General features: G+C 54.2%; 2 protein-coding genes across 3 annotated transcripts in view; both read right to left on the reverse strand.

Moving 5' to 3' along the window:
- The window catches only part of GNAI3 (G protein subunit alpha i3), a 29,085-nt gene extending 12,879 nt beyond the window's left edge, over positions 1-16,206 (reverse strand). For both annotated transcript variants that reach the window (XM_084220524.1, XM_084220523.1), the window contains exons 1-4: positions 15,983-16,206; positions 2,892-2,934; positions 2,652-2,793; positions 814-971 (exon numbers count right to left, since the gene is read on the reverse strand). In XM_084220524.1, the coding sequence (XP_084076650.1) occupies positions 814-971; positions 2,652-2,793; positions 2,892-2,934; positions 15,983-16,100 (461 nt within the window). In that variant the 5' untranslated portion in view covers positions 16,101-16,206. The remainder of the gene's footprint in view (positions 1-813; positions 972-2,651; positions 2,794-2,891; positions 2,935-15,982) is intronic.
- Positions 16,207-17,300: 1,094 nt separating this feature from the next.
- Positions 17,301-18,605, reverse strand: GPR61 (G protein-coupled receptor 61; the record flags this gene model as incomplete). The annotated part of the gene is made up of 1 exon (XM_084220741.1): positions 17,301-18,605. One exon carries the CDS (start codon positions 18,603-18,605, stop codon positions 17,301-17,303), a length of 1,305 nt encoding a protein of 434 aa, XP_084076867.1.
- Between the last annotated feature and the right edge of the window lie 1,306 nt (positions 18,606-19,911).

Consider the following 19,911-nt stretch of genomic DNA (forward strand, 5'->3'; position numbering starts at 1 on the left):
GATGTCCAACCTGAACCTACCCTGGCACAGCCTGAGGCTGTTTCCCCTCATCCTGCCCCTGTTCCCTGGAGCAGAGCCCGACCTCCCTGGCTGTCCCCTCCTGTCAGGAGTTCTGCAGAGCCACAAGGTCCCTCCTGAGCCTCCTTTGCTCCAGGCTGAGCTCCTTTCCCAGCTCACTCAGCCCCTCCTCCAGCTCTGTTCCCTTCCCTGGACATGCTCCAGCCCCTCAATGTCATTCTTGTCATCAAAAACCCAAAACTGACCCCAGGATTGGAGGTGAGGCCTCAGCAGTGCCAAGAGCAGAGGGACAATCACTGCCCAGTGCCTGCTGGACACACTGATCCTGACCCAAGCCAGGTGCCAAAGTTTCTTCCATGAAACCAGCAAGTTTGTCAAAAATCACATTTTTCAAAATTAGATCAAATCCCTTGCTGTGAGGGTGGGGAGGCCCTGGCAGAGGCTGCACAGAGGAGCTGTGGCTGCCCCATCCCTGGGAGTGTTTAAGGTCAGACGAGATGGGGCCTGGAGCAGCCTGGGATACTGGAAGGTGTCCAGGCCCATGGCAGGGGGTGGAATGAGATCTTGAAGGTTCCTTCCAGCCCAAACCACTCCAGGATTAAATTCACCAAGGCACAAAACAAGGAATGTGGGGTTTTCCCAATGCCCCATAGGGAGAAGACAAACAGCCCTCCATCCCCAGTGTCACCCAGACAGGACCTTCCCACCCAGTCCCACCCCGCTCCAGCCACACTGGCCCCTCCTGGACCATTGTGGGAGCTGGGAAGAGCCCAGGAGCTGCTGTTGGTTCCTTACTAGGATGCAGAATCGTTCAGCTGGTATTCCCTGGATCTGCTGAAGCAGGCCTGCACTCCAGGGTCCCTCCAGAGGCGTTTGATGACTCCAGCCAGCTCAGCTGTCATCATTCCCTCCTCCGCGCTGCCAGCCAGCACGAACAGCTGCCGGGCATCGTCCTGCACGACAGGAACACATCTTTGGGACAGCCACCCACAGACACCTTCCCCACCAACAGCAACATCTCTGCATTAATTAATCACTGCTCTAATTACTCACAGCCCAGTCTATCCAGCTTGCTTTCAAAAGTCACGGAGTTGTTAACCCCGTGCAGCCAGAGAGGGAATTTTTGGGGGGGAAGCTCCAGGGCTGGGGGGTGAGATGCCCTGATCAGGGATGGCCACAGCACTTCCATGGGGATCACAGCTCTGAAGGCACCACCCCCACCAAAACCATGGGATTTCAGTCATTTGGTGTCATGTTTCAAGGAAAGGTGGGAATGCTGATGTGCCACTACAGTCCAATGAGCTGACCTAGAGGTTTTACTTGGAAAACCTCTGTTGGTGTGGCACAGCACCGGGAAAAGGAAAAAAAAAGTGAGCTCTGAGAGGTGATGGGACCAAAGCTTTGAGGATTTGTCTTTTGCTGCCAGAGCTGTCATAAGTGAGGGAGACTGATTTCTTAATAAAACATTTCCCCAGTAGATGGGATGGACTGTTTGGGATCTGAGCATAAAAAATCCCCCTCGGAAGCCAGAGCAGGATCACGCTCTTGTCCATGTTATCCAGTGGATTAGGGGAGGGAACCCCTGACTGCCCTACAGCCTCCCTCTGCTTTTATTCCCACCCTGGTCAGACCTGTCAGGTCCTTCTAGGACCTGTGAGAGACCTTCCACCACCCCAGCATTCTCCTCCTAACACCAGTTCCTCTCCCCCGAGCCCCAAACCCTGCATGTGCCAAGCTCAGGCTGCTGATCCCAAATCCACCTTATCGAGGTGTTAACAGCCAAATGCAGAGGGACCCCAGTTCTGGATCTCTGGAGGTCACTCCATGGTTCAATGCATTTCCTGGGAAAGCATGGCAAGGTTTTTGTCCTCTGCAATGGTGAAAATTCATGGCAGTCAGCTCTTGTGAAGCCACCCCAGCATGGGCAGGTAACTGAGAAAGGACCTGGATTCAGCATTTTCCTTGCTCCAGCTCCAAGATCCCAAGTCAGCTTCAACAAGCACCAAGAAAGGTGGAAGAGAACTCCAGGAAGATTTGAAGCAGCAGCTGAACAATAGCTTGGGTGAACACACGAGTGAAGATGTGCCCTTTGGCCAGGACTTGGAGTCATAAATCCAAAATAAATACCATAAATTCAAATTATCTGGGGCTGGATCAACTGCAGCACGAGACAGAACAGTCACAGTGCAGCCCTGTGCTGACACAATTCCTTTCTCCTGTACATTTCCAGGAATCCCTAGTTCCCCTTCTGTGCCTTTCCCACCACCACAACCATCAAGGTTTCCTGGCTTCCAGCTCAAAGTGCTGGACATAAATGCAAGAAACAGGCCAGGGAAGGAGCAGAGCTAGAGGGAAAGAGAAAAGCAGGGCCTCAAACCTCCCAAAATTTCAAACTCAAAATTCCCAAAAATTCAAATAATTTAGAGAAAAACTTGGGTTTTTCTTTGAGCACTCAAAGTACTAAAGGTTCTTACCCAGAACCTCAGTAAAATATTGATATTTTGTACTGACAATATACTAAAGTTATGACAGATTTTTTGCAACTTTATCTTGAAAAAAACATATTCTGGCCCAGACTGAAATTCCAGGATTCATTAACAAGTTCAGGCTAAGGAAATAAATGCAATACTCACTGCTCTGGCAACTTCCCCAAAGTCTATCTTTAGCCTCCCCATGGCTCTGATGATGGCAATGATGGATTGGATGGTGTTGCTGTACACAACCACTTTATACTGTTTGCATTCCTCCTCTGAGTAGCCATCCTCATGGATAATCCTGGAAGGAAACCAGCTTATTATTCCCAAGCCAAACCAGAAGGGCACCACACATTTTTCATCCCACAAAAACAAAGGCTGCAGCCTGCACTCACTTACTTCATCTGCTTCACAATGGTGCTTTTCCCAGACTCTCCAGCACCTGAAAAGCACAAAAACCATCCAGTTAACCACATGAAACTGAAAGGAAAAGCAGGATGTGCTTTTTCCAGTTCCCACAGAGAAGTTGATGGGGTCTGGCGTAGGATATTCCTTGTGCACTGCTGCTGGTAGTAGAGTTCCACTGGACTGTCCTGTCACATCCTTCCTGGATTTTATTTCCAGATGCCAACAGTCACCATGAGTTCATTGGCTAAAAAACCCTGAAATTTCTCAATTTCCAGAGATCAGCAAGGGCAGCCAACTGGGAGGCAGGTCTGAAGAGCTGGGATGAGGATTTATCCAACAGAGCAGCTCCCATCCCTCACTCCAGGCCAAGACAGCCAAAGTGCATCAGCACCACCAGATGCTGCCATGGTTACTGAGCTGGGCAGGAAAGGCCTTGAAAAACCAGGTGGGAAGAGACCCCTGGCACAGGGTGAAATCCCAGAGCTATCTGCATCCCATTCAAGGAATGCCAAGAATACCTGGCTTCCAAACCTCTGCAGGGCTGGGGGGGGGGGGGCAATTATCCCTGGTGGGGGTCAGTTACGCCTAGACAGCGGTCAGCTATCCCTGGGGGTGGGTCAGTTATGCCTAGACAGGGGTCAGTTATCCCTGGGGGTGGGTCAGTCATCCCTTGAAGAAGGGCCAGTTGCCCTGGGGAGGCAAATTACCCCTTGAAACAAGGTCAGTTACTCCTGACTGCAACACCCAGCAAGTTCCCTGGTTTTCCTATTTTTTTGTCCCAGATCCCAGATCCTGCCCAAACCAAGTCCCTCCTGCATGGCTCAGGGCAGTGGGCATCTGAGATTGCAAACCATCAGTTCTCCTGGTTTATGGGGCTTAGCAGAGCTCTCCACATGCCTGTCCCAGCCAGGAGTGTGCCAAAGGCAGGCACAATGCTCCTGAAGTCAGCAGAACTCCAGGACTTCACCTCGTGTGGCAGCAGGAGCTCAGCTCAGCTGGCTCTGCCACTGCCTGAGGGCTCCTTGGCCTCTAGACTCCCCCAGCTGCAGAGCTGGGCTGGCTGTAGGCAAGGAATGATGTTGGACCTGCTTGGATTTAGACAGATGACTCAGGTGAGCCTGGATGGAATAAATCACCCATAGAATTCCAGGATGGTTTGGGTTGGAATGGTCCTTAAATCCTATCCCATTCCACCCCCTGCTACAGGCAGGGACACCTTCACTGTCCCAGTTTCCTCCAAGCCCCATCCAGCCTGGCCTTGGATGCATCCAGGGACCCAGGGGCAGCCACAGCTGCTCTGGGCAAACTGGGCCAGGGCCTCTCCACCCCCAAAGGGGAGAATTCCTTCCCAATATCCCATCTAACCCTGCTCCTTGTCAGTGGGAAGCCATTCCCTGTGTCCTGTCACTCCAGGCCTTTGTCCAAAGATCCTCTCCAGCTCTCCTGAAGCCCCTTTCGATCTCAGGTCTTCCTGGACCCTTCCCTCCTCCAGGGTGAACATTCCCAGCGCTCCCAGAGCAGCTCAGGCTTTGTGGTCAGGTGTGAAAACATTAACACTCTGTGGACTCAGCACTTCCACCCTGGGAAGACACGAATCCTTTTTATTTCCCACGCCCACCCTCCACATTCCCAGGATCCAAGTGCTGGGATTTCAAATCTCTGGTGCCCCCAAACAGCTCTGAATCCAGACTGAGAAGGGACTTTTGACATGACCTGGCTGCTTTTGCCTTCTCAGCATCATTTACTGTTGTTTCCTCCTTAGATTATCCCAAAATAATCTCCTGCCACAGCCAAGCTGTTCTACCTGTCACCAACCCCATCAGATCCAACCTTGCCAATACAGCACTAATTCTAAGCAGATTCCTTTCCCCTCTCAACCCCAAACACTGCCTGGTAGAGCAGGAATTCCCCTCTCCGAGGTTACTCACACCTTACTTCAGAGGGGGAAAGTAGGAACCCACATCCTCTGAACTGTCTCCTCCCCAACACACTGCCCCAGACTGGCTCCTCAGCCATGGCCAAGCAGTGAGCTGTTATTCCTAAAGAAGTTTTTCCTGTTGTTCCAGGTTCTCTCTCTCAGGCAAGAGCCACCCAGACAAGGTACCTCATTAACACTCACTGAAAAACATCTCCCCTCCAGCTGCAGCTCTGGAATGGAAGGCTGGAGCTCCTGCTGGGATGGCCCAGGAGATGGGCAATGCCAGGGGAAAAAAAGGGATTAACACTGCCCATGTCTAGTCTGACACAGAGGAACAGCTTCCTGCTAACAAAAGGAGGATTAGATGGGATATTGGGAAGAAATTTCAGAGGGTGATGAGACCCTGGCACAGCTTTCCCAGAGAATTTGTGGCTCCCTCATCCCTGGAAGCAACCAGGTTCATTGGAAGGTGTCTCTGCTCATGGCAGGGGGTTAGATGAGCTTGAAGGTCCCTTCCCACCCAAACAATCCTGGATTCCATGATTCTGGAGCCAGGCTGGGAGAGCTGGTGGTGTCCAGCCTGGAGAAGGCTCTGGGGAGATCTTAGAGCCCTTTCCAGTGCCTAAAGGGAAGAGGAGCTTTGGACAAGGACCTGGAAGGACAGGATGAGGGGGGATGGCTTCCCACTGCCAGAGGTCAGGGATAGATGGGATATTGGGAAGGAAAAACTCCTTCTGATGGTGGCAAGCCCCTGGCACAGTGTGCCCAGAGAAGCTGTGGCTGCCCCATCCCTGGAAGTGTCCAAGGCCAGGCTGGACAGAGCTTGGAGCACCCTGGGCTGGTAGAAGGTGTCCCTGCCATCGCAGGGGAAGTTGGAATGCAATGCCTGGAAGGTTCTCTCACTCCACTCCAGCCAATCATTCCCATTTTACTCTTCCTTTCTGGACCTAATTTCAACATCTCTAGCTCTCACTCCCGTCCTTTGTGCTTCTCTAAACACCTGCAGATGTTCACACCAGAGAAGCTGCTATTCCCCTCTTCCCAACCCACTGGAAAGGGTTTGCCTGAAATGATCCATATTGGACCAGCTCAGGAGCTTTTATCCTGCACCCTTCGTTCCCACCTCTGGGGGCTTCCATGTGCTGTTTATACCCAGTGTGGCTGAATCCTTCAGTAGGAGAATAACAAATGGGAATTTGAATCCTACTAAAATACTGCTTCAGCCAACAACAAACTGATGCTCCACACTAGAAATTCACATCAAGAGTGGACAGAGTTACACTGGAATTTTTACAGATTCCTCAGGCAAAGCCTTCAACTCTGGGACCTTAGACAGGGACTAGATGGGAGCCAGGAACACCTCAAAGATTCAGAAGATGTGAGAGTGGATTCAAACCCATGGAAATCAGGATGTTCATTGGACATTTCTGGCTGTCTAAGGAGAAGCAAACCTTTCTCCTCTGCTCCCATGAGCACAGCCAGACAGGGATCACATTCTGCCACAAGAAACCAGGGCTGAGCTCAGCGTGAATGCTGTAACCCCACAGAAAAACTGCTTCAGAAGCCTTAATTTCCCTTTTCCCAAAATAGCAGTGAGGAACCTCTTCATCCCACCCTGGACACAAAGAGCAGCTCATCTGTTACAGGGATTGCCCCACTCCATAGACACACTGGGCAAGAATTCCACCATGCCCCTGTCCTCAATGCATCCTTCCACAGGCGTTCAACCATTCCCTCTGGAAACCAGATGGAGCCAGGAAGCATCACAGCTTCTGAAAACCCCCACACCTCACCCAGCAACATGCTAGACCACGCCTGTGACATCCCAGTAACCATCCCAGTAACCATCCCAGTAACCATCCCAGTAACCATCCCACAAGTTCTTAGGGAAAAGCTCAGCATTTAAGTGCTGGAATTCCATCTCCAAGGGTGGCAATCCCTGTACCCGTTCCTACAGCCAGATCCTACAGCCAGATCCCTTCTCCCTCCTAAGCAGGAGCAAACTGAGACAGCTTTCCAGCTGTATCAGTGCTGGCCCTGGGAATGCAAAGGATACACAGGGAGGAAATTACCATCCAGCCATTTCCCCCAAGAAAGCCAGAGGATTTCCTGGAGCAGCAGATGGCAAGCAACTTGGCATGGCCACGTGCTGGAGATTACAGGGAAAAGAGCAACAAAACACAGCTTGGACTGGGGATTCCAAGAGAGGAATTCCACACAACCCTAAATTTTTGCTTTAGAAATTCTCCAAGGAGGTAGGTCAGACTCCCTACATCTTCCAGACATAAGCATCCAGTTTCCTGCTCCAGAAGGTCCTAAAAGTCCTGTTTTGAGTGGTATTTTTCCCTGAAGTTGTATCAAAACTGCATTAAACTGTACTTCAGGAAAGGAATTCCACACACATAATTAAGGGGAAAAGCCCTGGAACATCTGCAAGTTTCTGAAGAGAAACCAGGTCACTGCTGAAACAAATCCTTCCAGGGACGGAACAGGGATGCACCGGAAAATCCATTAAAGTACAAATGAGGAAGATAAAACTGAAGGGCCTGACAGGCATGTGGCTTGGACCTGCAGCAACAGCCAGTTCAGAAACTCTGCAGGGATTTGGCAGGAGCTCCACTAGCCCACTCCTGAAGTGCTGCAGCCCTTGGTGAGCTCCCAGATCCAGGGGCATTTCACAGTAAACAGCTCAGGAATAACCCCAGGAGTTCACTTGAAGCCCCAGGGCTGAGCTACAGACCTGGGAATGTGACAGAACCCTCCACATGAGGAGCAGGCTGGAAGCAATACTGGATCATCTGGCTGTGGTTACAGCTCCCAAATCCCAAACGGAACCAGCTCCCCTCAGACAGGCTGAAAGGGGCCCAAACAAAAGCTCAACCAAATTGGGAGGAGTCCAGGTCCAAAAATATCCACTGGCTTGAGAGCCACTGGAATTGGGGAGCAGGAGCTGTTCAAATCACCCTAAATCCCAAAAGGTATCTCCCTGATAAACACATTTTCTTTATTTAACACTCATCCCACCCCACAAGGAACATGGACACCTCCCCTTACCCAACAACACCCTCCTTAGCTTTTCACAGCACTGCATTCCTAGATTGTATTCCAAGAGGAATATCTCCCCAACAGCCTCCAGCATCCCATGGACCTGTGCAGCCACATCTGGGGAAAGTTGAAGTATCAAATCCTCAGCATCTTCACCACTTCCCTCCTTCCAATCTCATCATGTGGAATGCATATCCCAGCATCCTGACCTTCCTAGCACTGCCATCCCTGGTAACACAGATCCCATATCCCCTTCTTGAGTTTTTTTTTATTTCAATGGAGATCTAGAAAATTCTTGGATACCACAGAATCAAATGCAGCAAGAGAACTGCACTGGGAATCAGGAGAAAGGGAAAAACACCAGAGAAAGGAGCAGTAGAGTTGTACCAGCAGGCTTGAAAAAAACAGCTATTGTTGGAAAAGTCAACAGGAGCCAGGAGAGATTAGGCTGACACTCCTAGTTTCACAAGAATGATGGGAAAAACAATATATTCAAATAAAACAGGGCACATGGGCTGGCTACAGCCTGCAGAGAGAACAGGAGCCACTGGCACAGGATAAACCACTTGAGGCTGTCACTGCCTCCAGAGGAGAAAAAGGTGAAGGCTTGGGTAAGAAATGGCATATTGGAAACAGGAGCAACATGAACCCTGAGACCACATCAGTGAAATTCTGGGCCTGCTGGAGCACATGGGCTGGAGCTGATGAGGCTTTTCCCACCAAAAGGTACCTGGGACATGCACAGGAAGAGCAGCAGCCCCGATGGAAGATGCCGAATCAAAGAAGAAATCCTGGAATGTTTGGGTTGGAAAGGACCTAAAATCCCACCCAATTCCACAACCTGCCATGGGCAGAGACACTTTCACTATCCCAGGCTGCTCCAAGCCCTGTCCAACCTGGCCTCAGACACACCCAGGGATGGGGCAGCCACAGCTGCTCTGGGCAAACTGGGTCAGGGCCTGCCCACCCTCACAGGGAGCAATTCCTTCCCAAAATCCCATGTAACCCTGTCCTCTGGCAGTGGGAAGCCATTCCTTCTCACCCTGTCCCTCCATCCTCTTGTCCAAAGCTCCTCTCCAGATGTCCTGGAGCCTCTTTAGGCACAGTAAGGGGGTCTAAGATCTCCCTGGATCCTTCTCTTCTCTTCTCTAGGCTGAGCATTCCCAGCTCTCCCAGACTGGCTCCAGAACAGAGGGGTTTTCCTTTTTGCCTTGAAACTATTGGAGCCTCAACCCTGTTTTAACTAAACAATTACTTTAAAGCTTAGAAACATCCTATTACCACTCAGAAGGCTGAAATATCTCCAGGAATTCTGCATCATTCCTGGGAAACATCAGGCTGTAGGAACCTGTCCCCTACACCCAGACCTGAGTGACCACTGATGGTACTGAGGAATTCCTTAAGGAGTTGCTGAAATAACCACAAACCAGCAGCAAACACCCTCTGCTGCACCCCTGAAAGTGTTTCAGGCCAGGCTGGATGGGGCTTGGGGCAACCTGGTCTAGTGGAAGGTGTCTCTGCCCTTTGCAGGGTATGGAATGGGATAAGTTTTAAAATGCCTTCCAGCCCAAATCATCCAGGGATTCTATAAGCACAGACCTCAGATTTGAATTTGTTTTCCCAGCTCTTTGATCTCCCCTAGGAGTGTTTTGAAGGAATTACGGCTGCTGTTGACCAGCATGGCTGGAGACCCCCATGGAGAGAGGCCTTGTGTGGCTCTTGGCTGAGCATCAAACCACCATCTCCAGCCTCCTGGGCACCCCCAGCTCCTCATCCACACACAGGGGATTACAGAATCATGGAAAGGTTTGGACTGGAGGGACTGTAAAGCTCTTCCCATTCCACCTCTGCCATGGGACACCTTCCACTATCCCAGATTGCTCTGAGCCCTGTCCAGCCTGACCTGGAACTCTTCCAGGGCTGGACACCTCAGAGCCCCTTCCAGAGCCTAAATGGGCTCCAGGAAAGCTGGAGAGGGACTTTGGACAAGAGTTGGAGGGACAGGACAAGGGAGAATAACTTCCCATTGCTAGAGGGCAGGGCTAGGTGGGGTATTGGGAAGGAATTGTTCCCTGTGAGGGTGGTGAGGCCCTGGCACAGGGTGCCCAGAGCAGCTGTGGCTGCTTCATCCCTGGGAGTGACCAAGGCCAGGCTGGACAGGGCTTGGAGCAGCCTGGGATAGTGGAAGTGTGCCTGCCCACGGAATGAGATGAGCCTTAATGTCCATTCCAACTCAATCCATTTCAGGATTTCATGATAAATGGACGTGCTTGGAGATATGGGATAAAAAGTCCAAGTCTGGTGTCTTTGGATCCAACTCTGAGTGGCAACAGCAGAGAAACAGCCAAGCAAGGCCTGTAAAACAAGAGCTGGATGATAAAACAACAGATAACTTGGAAAGAGAGGGAACAGTGGGAAACCCTGGGCTTGGAAAAGATATTTCTTAGTTTTCCTGATTATCAAGAGTCACCTTGTGCTGGGCTCGTTTTTAAAAGTCAAACACCCTCTGAATTTCCTGCAGGAACAACAATCCTGAGCTGTTCCAAACATGCAGCCAGGCTCTCCCTGCCCAGCAGCTCCTGCTGAGGGATAAACTCATTCCCCAAACACTGGGAGCTTGCAGGGATGGAGACCCCAAAGCACTGAGCTCCAGGAGGCCAACCCTGTGTCCCAGCATTTGGTGTTTGTTTCTAAAGCTGACCCAGGCAGCACCACCCTGGTAACCAGAGAAGGTTAAAGGATGCACTGAAGTGACCAAACACCAACTGGGAAAACATGAAACAAGAGCCAGGCATCGGATCCCCAGGAACAAAGGAGACAGCACAGGGATCACCACAAAGAGCGTGCTGGAAAAATAATCAGCATCTGTCCCTCACTGCAGCTCCAAACCCCATCTAAGGCATGAATTCCATTTTTCCATCCCACTTCTGCAGGGAACAAGTGCTGCATCCCAGGAGGAGCAGGCACAGCTCGGCTCACTCCAAACTTCCAGAAGATTAGATCCATGATCTAATTAAAAATTCCTCTTTACAGCTCCCTCTGCTCTTCTGAGAAAAGTTATTTCAATGCACTGCCTCAGAATTTAATGAAACTTGAATCATATCCAGAGGGCTCTTGGAGCATAGATGAAATCACAATTCCTCAACCAAGCTGTCTGCTGGAAATTGTCCATCCCCAAATCCCAGAGCTGGGCATGGACACTCACCCATGTGTCCTGACAAGAGTACATGATGTACACACCACACAGGGGGGCAGAAGAATTCCCATCCCACAGCTGGAAAATGGCAGTGTGTAGAAAAGAGGGCATCTGACCCTGGTGCAACAAATTCTCTTTTCCAGGAGATTAAATAAATCATGGCTGATTCCTGAAAAACTTGAGGGGTTTGGGCACTCTGGAGATAAGGAGCATTTTGCCTGTCCTGCACCTAGTTTTGGTGGGGAAAAGGCAGAACAGAAAATCAAGGGGAGACCCAATGGAAAGGTGGGAGAACATGGGTGGAAGCTGCAGCTCCCACACCTGAGGAAAGGGAAATTCCAGCCTCCAGTGCAGCTGTGGCAAGACCTCCACAGAGCTCAAAGCCCAGAGAAGAGCTGCATCTTCAAAGAGATCTGACCTGCTGTCAAATGAATTATAATCATGGAACTGTTGAGATTGGAAAAGCCCTCTGAGATCGAGTCCAACCATGTCCCAGCACTGCCATATCCACCCCTAATCCATGTCCCAGGTGCCACATCACATCTTTTTTGAGCATTTCCAGGGATGGAGACTCCACCACTGCCCTGGGCAGCCTGTGCCAGGGCTGGACAACCTTTGTCATGAAGAAATTTTCCCTGATATCCAACCCAAACCTTCTCTCGTGCAATCTGGCCTGAGGCAGGTCCTTGTGAACCGTGTGAGGAGAATCCTCCCATGGCCATGAGTCACCAGGAACCTCCAGCAGACCAGATTCCTTCAAGATCAGAGAAACAGCAGCTCCCTGCAGCTTCCCCAGCAGGATTCCTACAGCAGATCCCACAAGGAAGGACACTTGGAGCAGCAGCCACTGCTGGGACAACATCTGGAGACCAACACCCCATCACAGAGCTTCTTATCACCATTCCAAGGGCGTCCAGCAGCTCCAGAGCTGAGGAGCAGCCAGGTCTGACCCCCAGATGGATCCTCTGGAACAGGGATCCAAGGCACAGCTGCTGTGCTCCAAGAAAAGACACTTCAATTAACAACATCATTAACTGCAGCACCAGCTCTGCCTGGGTTTGCATCCCCAGAAAACACTTTCTTATCTTAAACCAAAACAGAAGTGAAACAGTGCTGAGGAAGCCTTGGGGAATTCAGGAATGAAAAAAGGTTGGAAAAATCAGTGTCAGGAAAAAACTGAGGGCTCCTGGAGTAGTGGAGGAGGGTGGATTATGCAAATTAAGGTTATTTTAAAACAAACTTATGCTTTTAATTGTTTTTGCATTAATCAGCAGCACCACTTCAACATAATTACACAGCATACCCAAACTCAGGGAAGCTGTCCAGGCTGAATTAAGGGTGTTTTGGGCAAAAACAGTCCAGCCTTGGTGCATCCACAGAGCCAGAGCCACAAAACCACCACTGACAGGGATTTGGGACTGGGACAGCTCTGGAATCCAGCTTCACCACTCAGGGTTACACAGACCCCTGAACAACATGCCAGACCTTGGAAAAGGCACTGCAAGGATCTGGGCTAGCTCCTACCCAAGCAGGAAGAGCTCCAGCACCCTCCTCCATTTGGCTGGAAAAATCTGCCAGGTTTCCCCACCAGCAGAACCCTGTGTGTGCCTGCTGAGGAGCCTTTTCCTGTGGCAAATGGGAGGAGAAAAATGGGACTGAGGGCTCCTGGGCCATTCCCAGCTTGCTCCCAGCCTCCCAGGAGCTTCAGTTGCTGTTCCAGAGAGTGAATCCACTGTTGCCATCACTCCAACCATGCCAGTGCCAATGCCAGCAGAGCTGCTGGTGGCATTCCAGCATGGAACAATAATTACATCCCACAGGGTTGTAACAACCAGGGTCAGTCATTATTCAATACTCAGGTTTCATTTGTTTTATAAAATATCCCCAGAACTTAGAATTGCTTAACAAATTTCAGAGTTGTGAAAGGGAAACACAACAAAAGGACTTGAAATCCCTGAGGAGAAGCTCCAGGATTAACTTTATCCCAGCAATACTGCAGTTATCCAGGTGCTGGGGTCACTTCCCCCAGCATCTGAGCCCTCTCCCAGGTGGAAGGTGCTGCAAAAGTCAAGCCAAAGCTCCCAGAAGAAGGGAACACAACTAGAATTCTCTCTCCTTCCTCCCCTGCTCAAGAGAAGATAAGGGTTACGGAGGAGAGAAAGGAAAACACACCCAAACCCTGATTTGGGGATTTCTGACTTCCTGTTCCCTCCCAAATCTCCTGATTTTTGGGGTATTTGACTTCCTTTCCTCTCCTCAGATCTTCCACTTCTGGTTGGATTTTTACTTCCCCTTTTCTCCCCAAGTCTCCCAATTTTCAGTGTCTTTACCTTCCTCTCTTTCTTCTCTTCCTAAATCTCCTGATTTCAGGTGTATTTTACTTCCTCTCCTCTCCCACATACCTCCCGATTTTCATGTGTTTTTAATTCCTCTTCCAAATCTCTTGATTTAGGCTGTATTTCACTTCTCCTCTCCCAAATTTCACTGTATTTGCATTTTCTCCCTCTCCTCTTCCAACCCTCCAGATTCTGGGTCCATCCCCAGCCTCCTCACACCCCAGCTGGGAAGGATCCAGCTCCCTCTCCACAGGAACAGCCCTTTCCCTGCACATCACAACTCTGCAGATCTCAAACTGGGGCAGCTCTTTTAATGGAGCTAGGAAGGATGTGTGGACTCCAAACTTCAGGAAAAATCCATTCTTTTTTCACCAAGCCTCTGAGAGGGGCAGAAACCACTCAGGGAATTACAAGAGACTCTGCAGATCCAGACAGTTTTATGTGGGATAAAAAACCCTTCTTCAAACCACAGAAAAATCCTCATGGACTTTTCCATCTGCTTTTAGTGCCTCAGTGAAAGGATGTTCCCAATGCAGATAATTTCTCCTGGGAATCCCCTGCTCTGCTTTACCTGCACATCAAGAAGGATGTGTGTGGGGAGATTCCAGCATTTCCTGGCATTCCCAGGAATTACCACACTCAGCTTTAAAACCATGAAATACCTGAGAGAGATTTGCAAGTGACAACCAGGTACAAACCTGACCTGGGATCAAGGTAGATAGAGAGGGAGGTCCAGATCAACATTTCAATTACTCTTAAAAAGCTCCTCACCTGCAGACACACCAGGAAGTGCAGGAATTTTCCTGCCATCCAAAGCCAACAGCGACCCAAAATTGGCTGTTGCTCTGAGTTCTAAAGCCTCACCTGGTTTTTAACACATTCCAGCTGATGACTGTTTCATTTTTGGGATACCCTCCCCCTTCCATGTTTGCTGATAAGACCTATCTCAGCCCCGAAGCCTTGGGTGCTTTGGAAAAAATGTCATACAAAAATATGAGGAAAGAATAATTCCATTCCAGGGAATGTGCAAGTGTTGCTTATTAACACCAAAACAAACACCTGGAGAACAAAGGATTCTCCTGACACACAGCCAAGAGCTTTTCCATGGACACAGCAAGTACAAAGCTCGGAGCAGCTCCTGCAGGGAGTGAAGAAAAAAGGCTAAATGGGAAAGAAAAAGGATTCCTGGAGCAGGATGGTTCCTTCACACATCCTGCTCTAACAGGACCCACTCAGTGCTGCTGTTCAGATCCTCACAGACTCCATCTGTCTCCTCCGAGACAGAAAAATCAGGATAACCAAAAATATATACCCAGACCTTGAAAAGAGAAATCAGCATGAGCAGATGGTTCATCAGCCCTGAGTAGTGCTCATAAAATTGTGAGGATTTGAGCAGAACTCCAGAGTCCTACACTGGTTTGGGTTAGAAGCTCATCCCAGTCCACTCCCTGCCATGTGCAGGGGCACATTCCACTATCCTAGGGTGCTCCAAGCCCTGTCCAGCCTGGCCTGGGACACTTCCAGGGATGGGGCAGCCATAGCTGCTCTGGGCACCCTGTGCCAGGGCATGCCCACCCTCACAGGGAGGGATTTCTCCCCACTATCCAGTTTCTCCCCAGTATCTCATCTCAATCTGCTCCCCAGCCTTCAGGGAGGGCAGCTTGTGCCTCCTCTGAGCTCCCATCATCACTTCCAAGAACTCCAAAACACAGACCAAACACAGCAAAACTCTGCTGAAGGGGAAATCCTTTTTACCATTTTACCCCCTCTCCCTGACCGGGAATTTAATTCCAGCCCCAGCATTCCCTCCCTTCCATGCCCAGACCCAGGGATGAGCTGTGCCTCTGCCAGGCTCGGCCCAGTCCCACCTGGGAGGGACCACGGGGAATTCCATCGGGACCCGGAGGGGACATTCCACCGGGAAAAGCCCATGGGCCACGTCCCAGGACAGCTCAGAACACCCTCGCCCCTCACTAGGATGGGATAAGCCATGCCCTCTCCCTCAGAAGGGGACCAGGGGACCCTCGGGACCCTCCTCAGCATCCGAGGATCCCTTGGGATCCACCTCAGCCCATCCAGGAATCCCTCGGGAACCACCTCAGCCCTGCCAGGGATCCCTTGGGATCCACCTCAGCCTATCCAGGGAACTCTCGGGATCCACCTCAGCCCATCCAGGGACCCCTCGGGAACCACTTCAGCTCTCCTAGAGATCCCTCGGGAACCACCTCAGCCCCTCCAAGGACCCCTCGGGAGCCAACTCAGCTCCCCTAGTGATTCTTCTGGAATCACTTCAGCTCCCCCAGGAATCCCTCAGGACCTCCTCAGCCCATCCAGGGATTCCTCGGGAATCTCTTCAGCTCCCCCAGGGATCCCTCGGGATCCACCTCAGCTCCCCCGGGGATTCTTCAGGATCCACCTCAGCTCATCCAGGCATCCCTCGGGACCCTCCTCAGCCCATCCATGGATCCCCCCGCTTCTACATTCCCAAACTCTTTCCTGAGGGCAGATGCAGCCCTTTGCCCAACCCCAGAATCCCCCCGGAGCCCGGAAGGCCGCATTCCGCTCTTCCCCCCGGGCCCCTCCTCACCGAGCAGCAGCAGCTTCACCTCCTTGGCCGCCTTCTCGCCGTCTTCCCGCAGGTTGCGGTCGATCATTTTACTCCTCTCCACCGCCGCCTTATCCTCGGCGCTCAGCGTGCACCCCATGGCGGCGGCGGGGGCGGCCGGGCGGCCGAGGGCGGGGGGACCGAGAGCGGGACCGGGATAGGGCCGGGACCGGGATCGGGATCGGGGCCGCAGCTGCCTCGGCCCGGGCGGCTCCTGAGGCGGCGCCGGATTTCCTGTCCTGGCCGCAGGGCACGCCGGGAAATGAAGTCCCGCGGGGTGATAGTGTGAGTACTTCCGCCTCGGTAGAGCGGGGCATGATGGGAGGAGCCATCACTTTCCGCCACGTTAGAGCGGAGTATGATGGGGGGGAAAAAAGCGCTTTACTTCCGCCTCGATAGAGCGAGACATGATGGGAAATACCCTACTTCCGGGCTCTCTTTGGCGGGCATGATGGGAGTTGTAGTCCTCGCGGGGGTCGGTGGGGTCCGTGGCGGCCCCAGCCCCCCAGCCCGCCCTCATGAAGGGGGCTCAGGCTCCGCACCTCCAGAGGGCCGGGCCTCGGCTCCGCGGCTGCGGGGCGGGCTCGGGGGAAGGGGAGCTGGTCTCCGGCGCTGAGGAGGGGTCTCAGGGCCATGGGGGAATGGAGGGGACCCCCTCCGCAGGCAGCCCCCCCCGGCTGTAGATTCCACCCCTCCCGGGGAGGCCCCAGACACGAGCCCCCACTCTTATCCCTGGCCCATCACCGGGCCTGTGCCCCCAGCTGCTGAGCCCCAGCCGGTGGTGCCACGGGACCCCCGATCCCCGCAGTGGCGGCCGTGCTGATGGGACCCCATCCTCACTTGCGATGGCAGCAGTGGGGACCCCCACACCCCGATGAGCGTGGTGGGACCCGCAATCCCCCACGGCAGTAAGGACCCCACACGCATCAGCAAGAGTGGCAGGACCCCCAATCCCCCTCTGTGGTGACAGAGATCCCCCAAACCTCAACGAGTGCTGTGGGACCCCCAATCCCCCACAGCAGTGAGGATCACTCCCACTCCAGCAACTGCCATGGGACCCCCAGCTCTCCATGGCTGCAGCAAGGACCCCCCACCCCATCACCCCAGTGGGCCTTGTGGGCCCCCCAGTTCCCCGTGGCTGCAGTGAGGAACCCCCACCCTCCATGGCACCGTGGTACCCCCAGCCCAGCAAGCATTGTGAGACCTCCAACCCTCCATGGCGGTGACAAAGCCCCCCCTCAACAAGTCACTGTGACCATCTCTCCCCTCAGAGCCACATTTACCCCAAACCCCCCAAACGCTACAGCCCCGCTTTGGCAGAGCCCGCCACGGGCACGAACACCCCGCTGCCCCCACCCCACTCCATCGCCTCGGCCGCCTCCTCCTCGATCTGCCCCGGGATGCGGAAATCCACCGGGGGCAGGTCCCGCCGCTCGGGGTTGGGGGGCTCTGGTGGGCGCCCGGTGCTCTGGAGGAACTGTAGGAAGTTCTCCTCGATGGAGCCCTCGCGGCTCGGCAGCCGCAGGTCCTCCTCCGGGGGCTGCTTGAAGAAGCAGGTGAGGAGCCGGCCGAGCTCACCGCGGATCTGCCGGTTGAGGCAGCCGTAGAAGAAGGGGTTGGAGGTGAAGCAGCAGAACCCCAGCCAGGTGACCACAGTCTCGGCCGCCGGCCCCGCCAAGGGCCGCGTGCTCAGCGCCGTGTACAGCTGGAAGGAGAAGTAGGGCAACCAGCAGAAGAGGAACTGGCCGCCCACGGCCAGCAGCACGGCGGCCGCCTTGCCCCCGCCAAACATCCTCTGTGGGGTGGTCCGAGGAGCCCCCGAGGTGGTGACCATGGTGGAGCGGCTGCTGAGCGACGCCGAGCGCCGGCGCGGCGTCTCCATCCAGGTGGGCGGCGGGCCGTGGTGCATGGCCGCCACCCGTGCCACCTTGAACATGCCGCAGTAGACCACGACGATGATGAGGAGCGGCAGGACGAAGTAGAAGGCGGCGAAGAAGACCACGAAGACCTTGCAGGACGGCCCGCGGCTCCACTGCAGGGAGCAGCCGTGAGCTCCGGGCGCCGGTGGACGGTCAGGGGACAGCCAGCCCAGCACGGGCACCAGGGAGGTGGCCACGGCCTTGAGCCACACGCCGGCCAGCACTCCGGCCACCAGCCCCGCGGTCATGCGCACCTCGTAGCGCAGCGGGTGCACCACGTAGTAGTAGCGCTCCACGTTGACGGTGGAGATGGAGAGGATGCACATGGAGGTGAGGCACACGCTGAGGAACAGGTACACGCGGCACACGGCCTCGCCCAGCCCCGGGCTCTCGAACACGGCCGAGCCCGACAGCATCTCCAGCGGCATCAGCGTGAGGGCGGCCAGGAAATCCACCAGGCACAGGTGGAACACGAAGACGAACTTGCGCAGCGCCGGCGTCTTGGCGATGACCGTCATGACGGCGGCGTTGCCCACGATGGCCGTGAGGTCCAGCAGCACCATGAAGAACAATCCCACGGACTTGGAGGCCGTGTCCTTGGGCTTGGCCTCGGCGGTGCTGTTGGGGGGCCGGGGCCCCCCTCTAGAGCCGTTCCAGCCCCAGGGTGAGGGCAGGAAGGGCTCCATCCAGCACGGCGCGGCCGGGCATCGCCAGAAGGTCACATCCTTGGTGGTCCGCGGGTGAGGGGGCACTCAGAGTACCCAAAGGTGCCCCCCAGCCCCACTCATGTCCCCGCTGCTCAGCCAGGGGGTACCTGGGGGAGGTGCAGCTGTCACTGGAGGGGGCAGGAGCCTGGAGGACCCCTGAGCGCTGAGCTGGACCCCCAGTTGCAGACACCAGGTACCTGGGGGGAGCTGGAGCTGTCAGAAAAGGGGGAGAGACTCTGAAGAGACCCCTGAGAGCTGAGCAGGACCCCCAGTTGCAGCCCCCCCCCCCCCCCAGTACTGGGGTGAAGGTGGAGCTGTCATGGTGGGGAGACCCGGGGGGGATCCCTGAGAGCCTGGGGGGGTTCACGGGTCACCTCTGACAGCCATGGCAGAGGCTACAGCTGTGCTGGGGGGAATGTGGTGTTGTCATGAGGGGACACAACCCTGGGGGGACCCCTGAGAGCTGAGCTGGACTCCTACCTGCATCCCACAGGTACCTGGGGGCAGGTGGAGCTGCCAGAAGAGAGGGGAGACCCTGAGGGAATCCCTGAGAGCTACGGTGGGATGACAGCTGACCCTTGAGTGACAGAGGGTGGGGCTCAACCCAGTTGTGACCCCCATCCACAGCCCCCAGGCACCTGGGGGAAGGTAGAGCTGCCAGAGGGGACAGAGAGCTCTGGGGGACACCTGAGATCCCAGGCAGGGTTCAGCACAGCTGTGACCCCCCTCACGTAGTCCCCATCACCCCCATCCATCTCCAAAACCCCTACATCAAATCCCTTCCCCAACCAAAAGCCTTGTTCCCCCAAAAATGAGCAATTCTGGGATAAACCCCCCTATTTCCAACGTTTCAACCGACAACACCCCAGTGGAGCCCTTTGCCCAGAGTGTGGGGACCACACGGGGGGGTCGGGATGGGTGGGGGGTCCTGAGAATGAGGAGAGGGGAGGGCCCAGCACCCCCAAGTCCTGGGTTCACCCCTTGTGCTTGGAGGCCTTGTGTGACCCCCCCACCCCGAGCTCACACCCCCTCCATGGGGATATGAGGGGGATGTGGGGGCTATCCCGGACCCCCCGGGTGTTCCCCACGGGGGCGGGGGTCCCCCCCCTGCCCCCCGAGGGAGGGATGCTGACGGAATGGGGGTGCAGCCGCGGCTCCCCCCTCCCCTTCTCACTGCCCGTGTCCCTCTCCCAGAGCCCCGGAGCGATGCCACCGGTTGGGGACCCCCTCCCACCCCCGGAGGAGTCTCGCCCACCTCCCCGGTATCTCCCCACCTTCCCAGGCC

Source organism: Fringilla coelebs (assembly GCF_963513975.1).
Source record: "Fringilla coelebs genome assembly, chromosome: 23".
NCBI classification, from domain to species: Eukaryota; Metazoa; Chordata; class Aves; order Passeriformes; family Fringillidae; genus Fringilla; species Fringilla coelebs.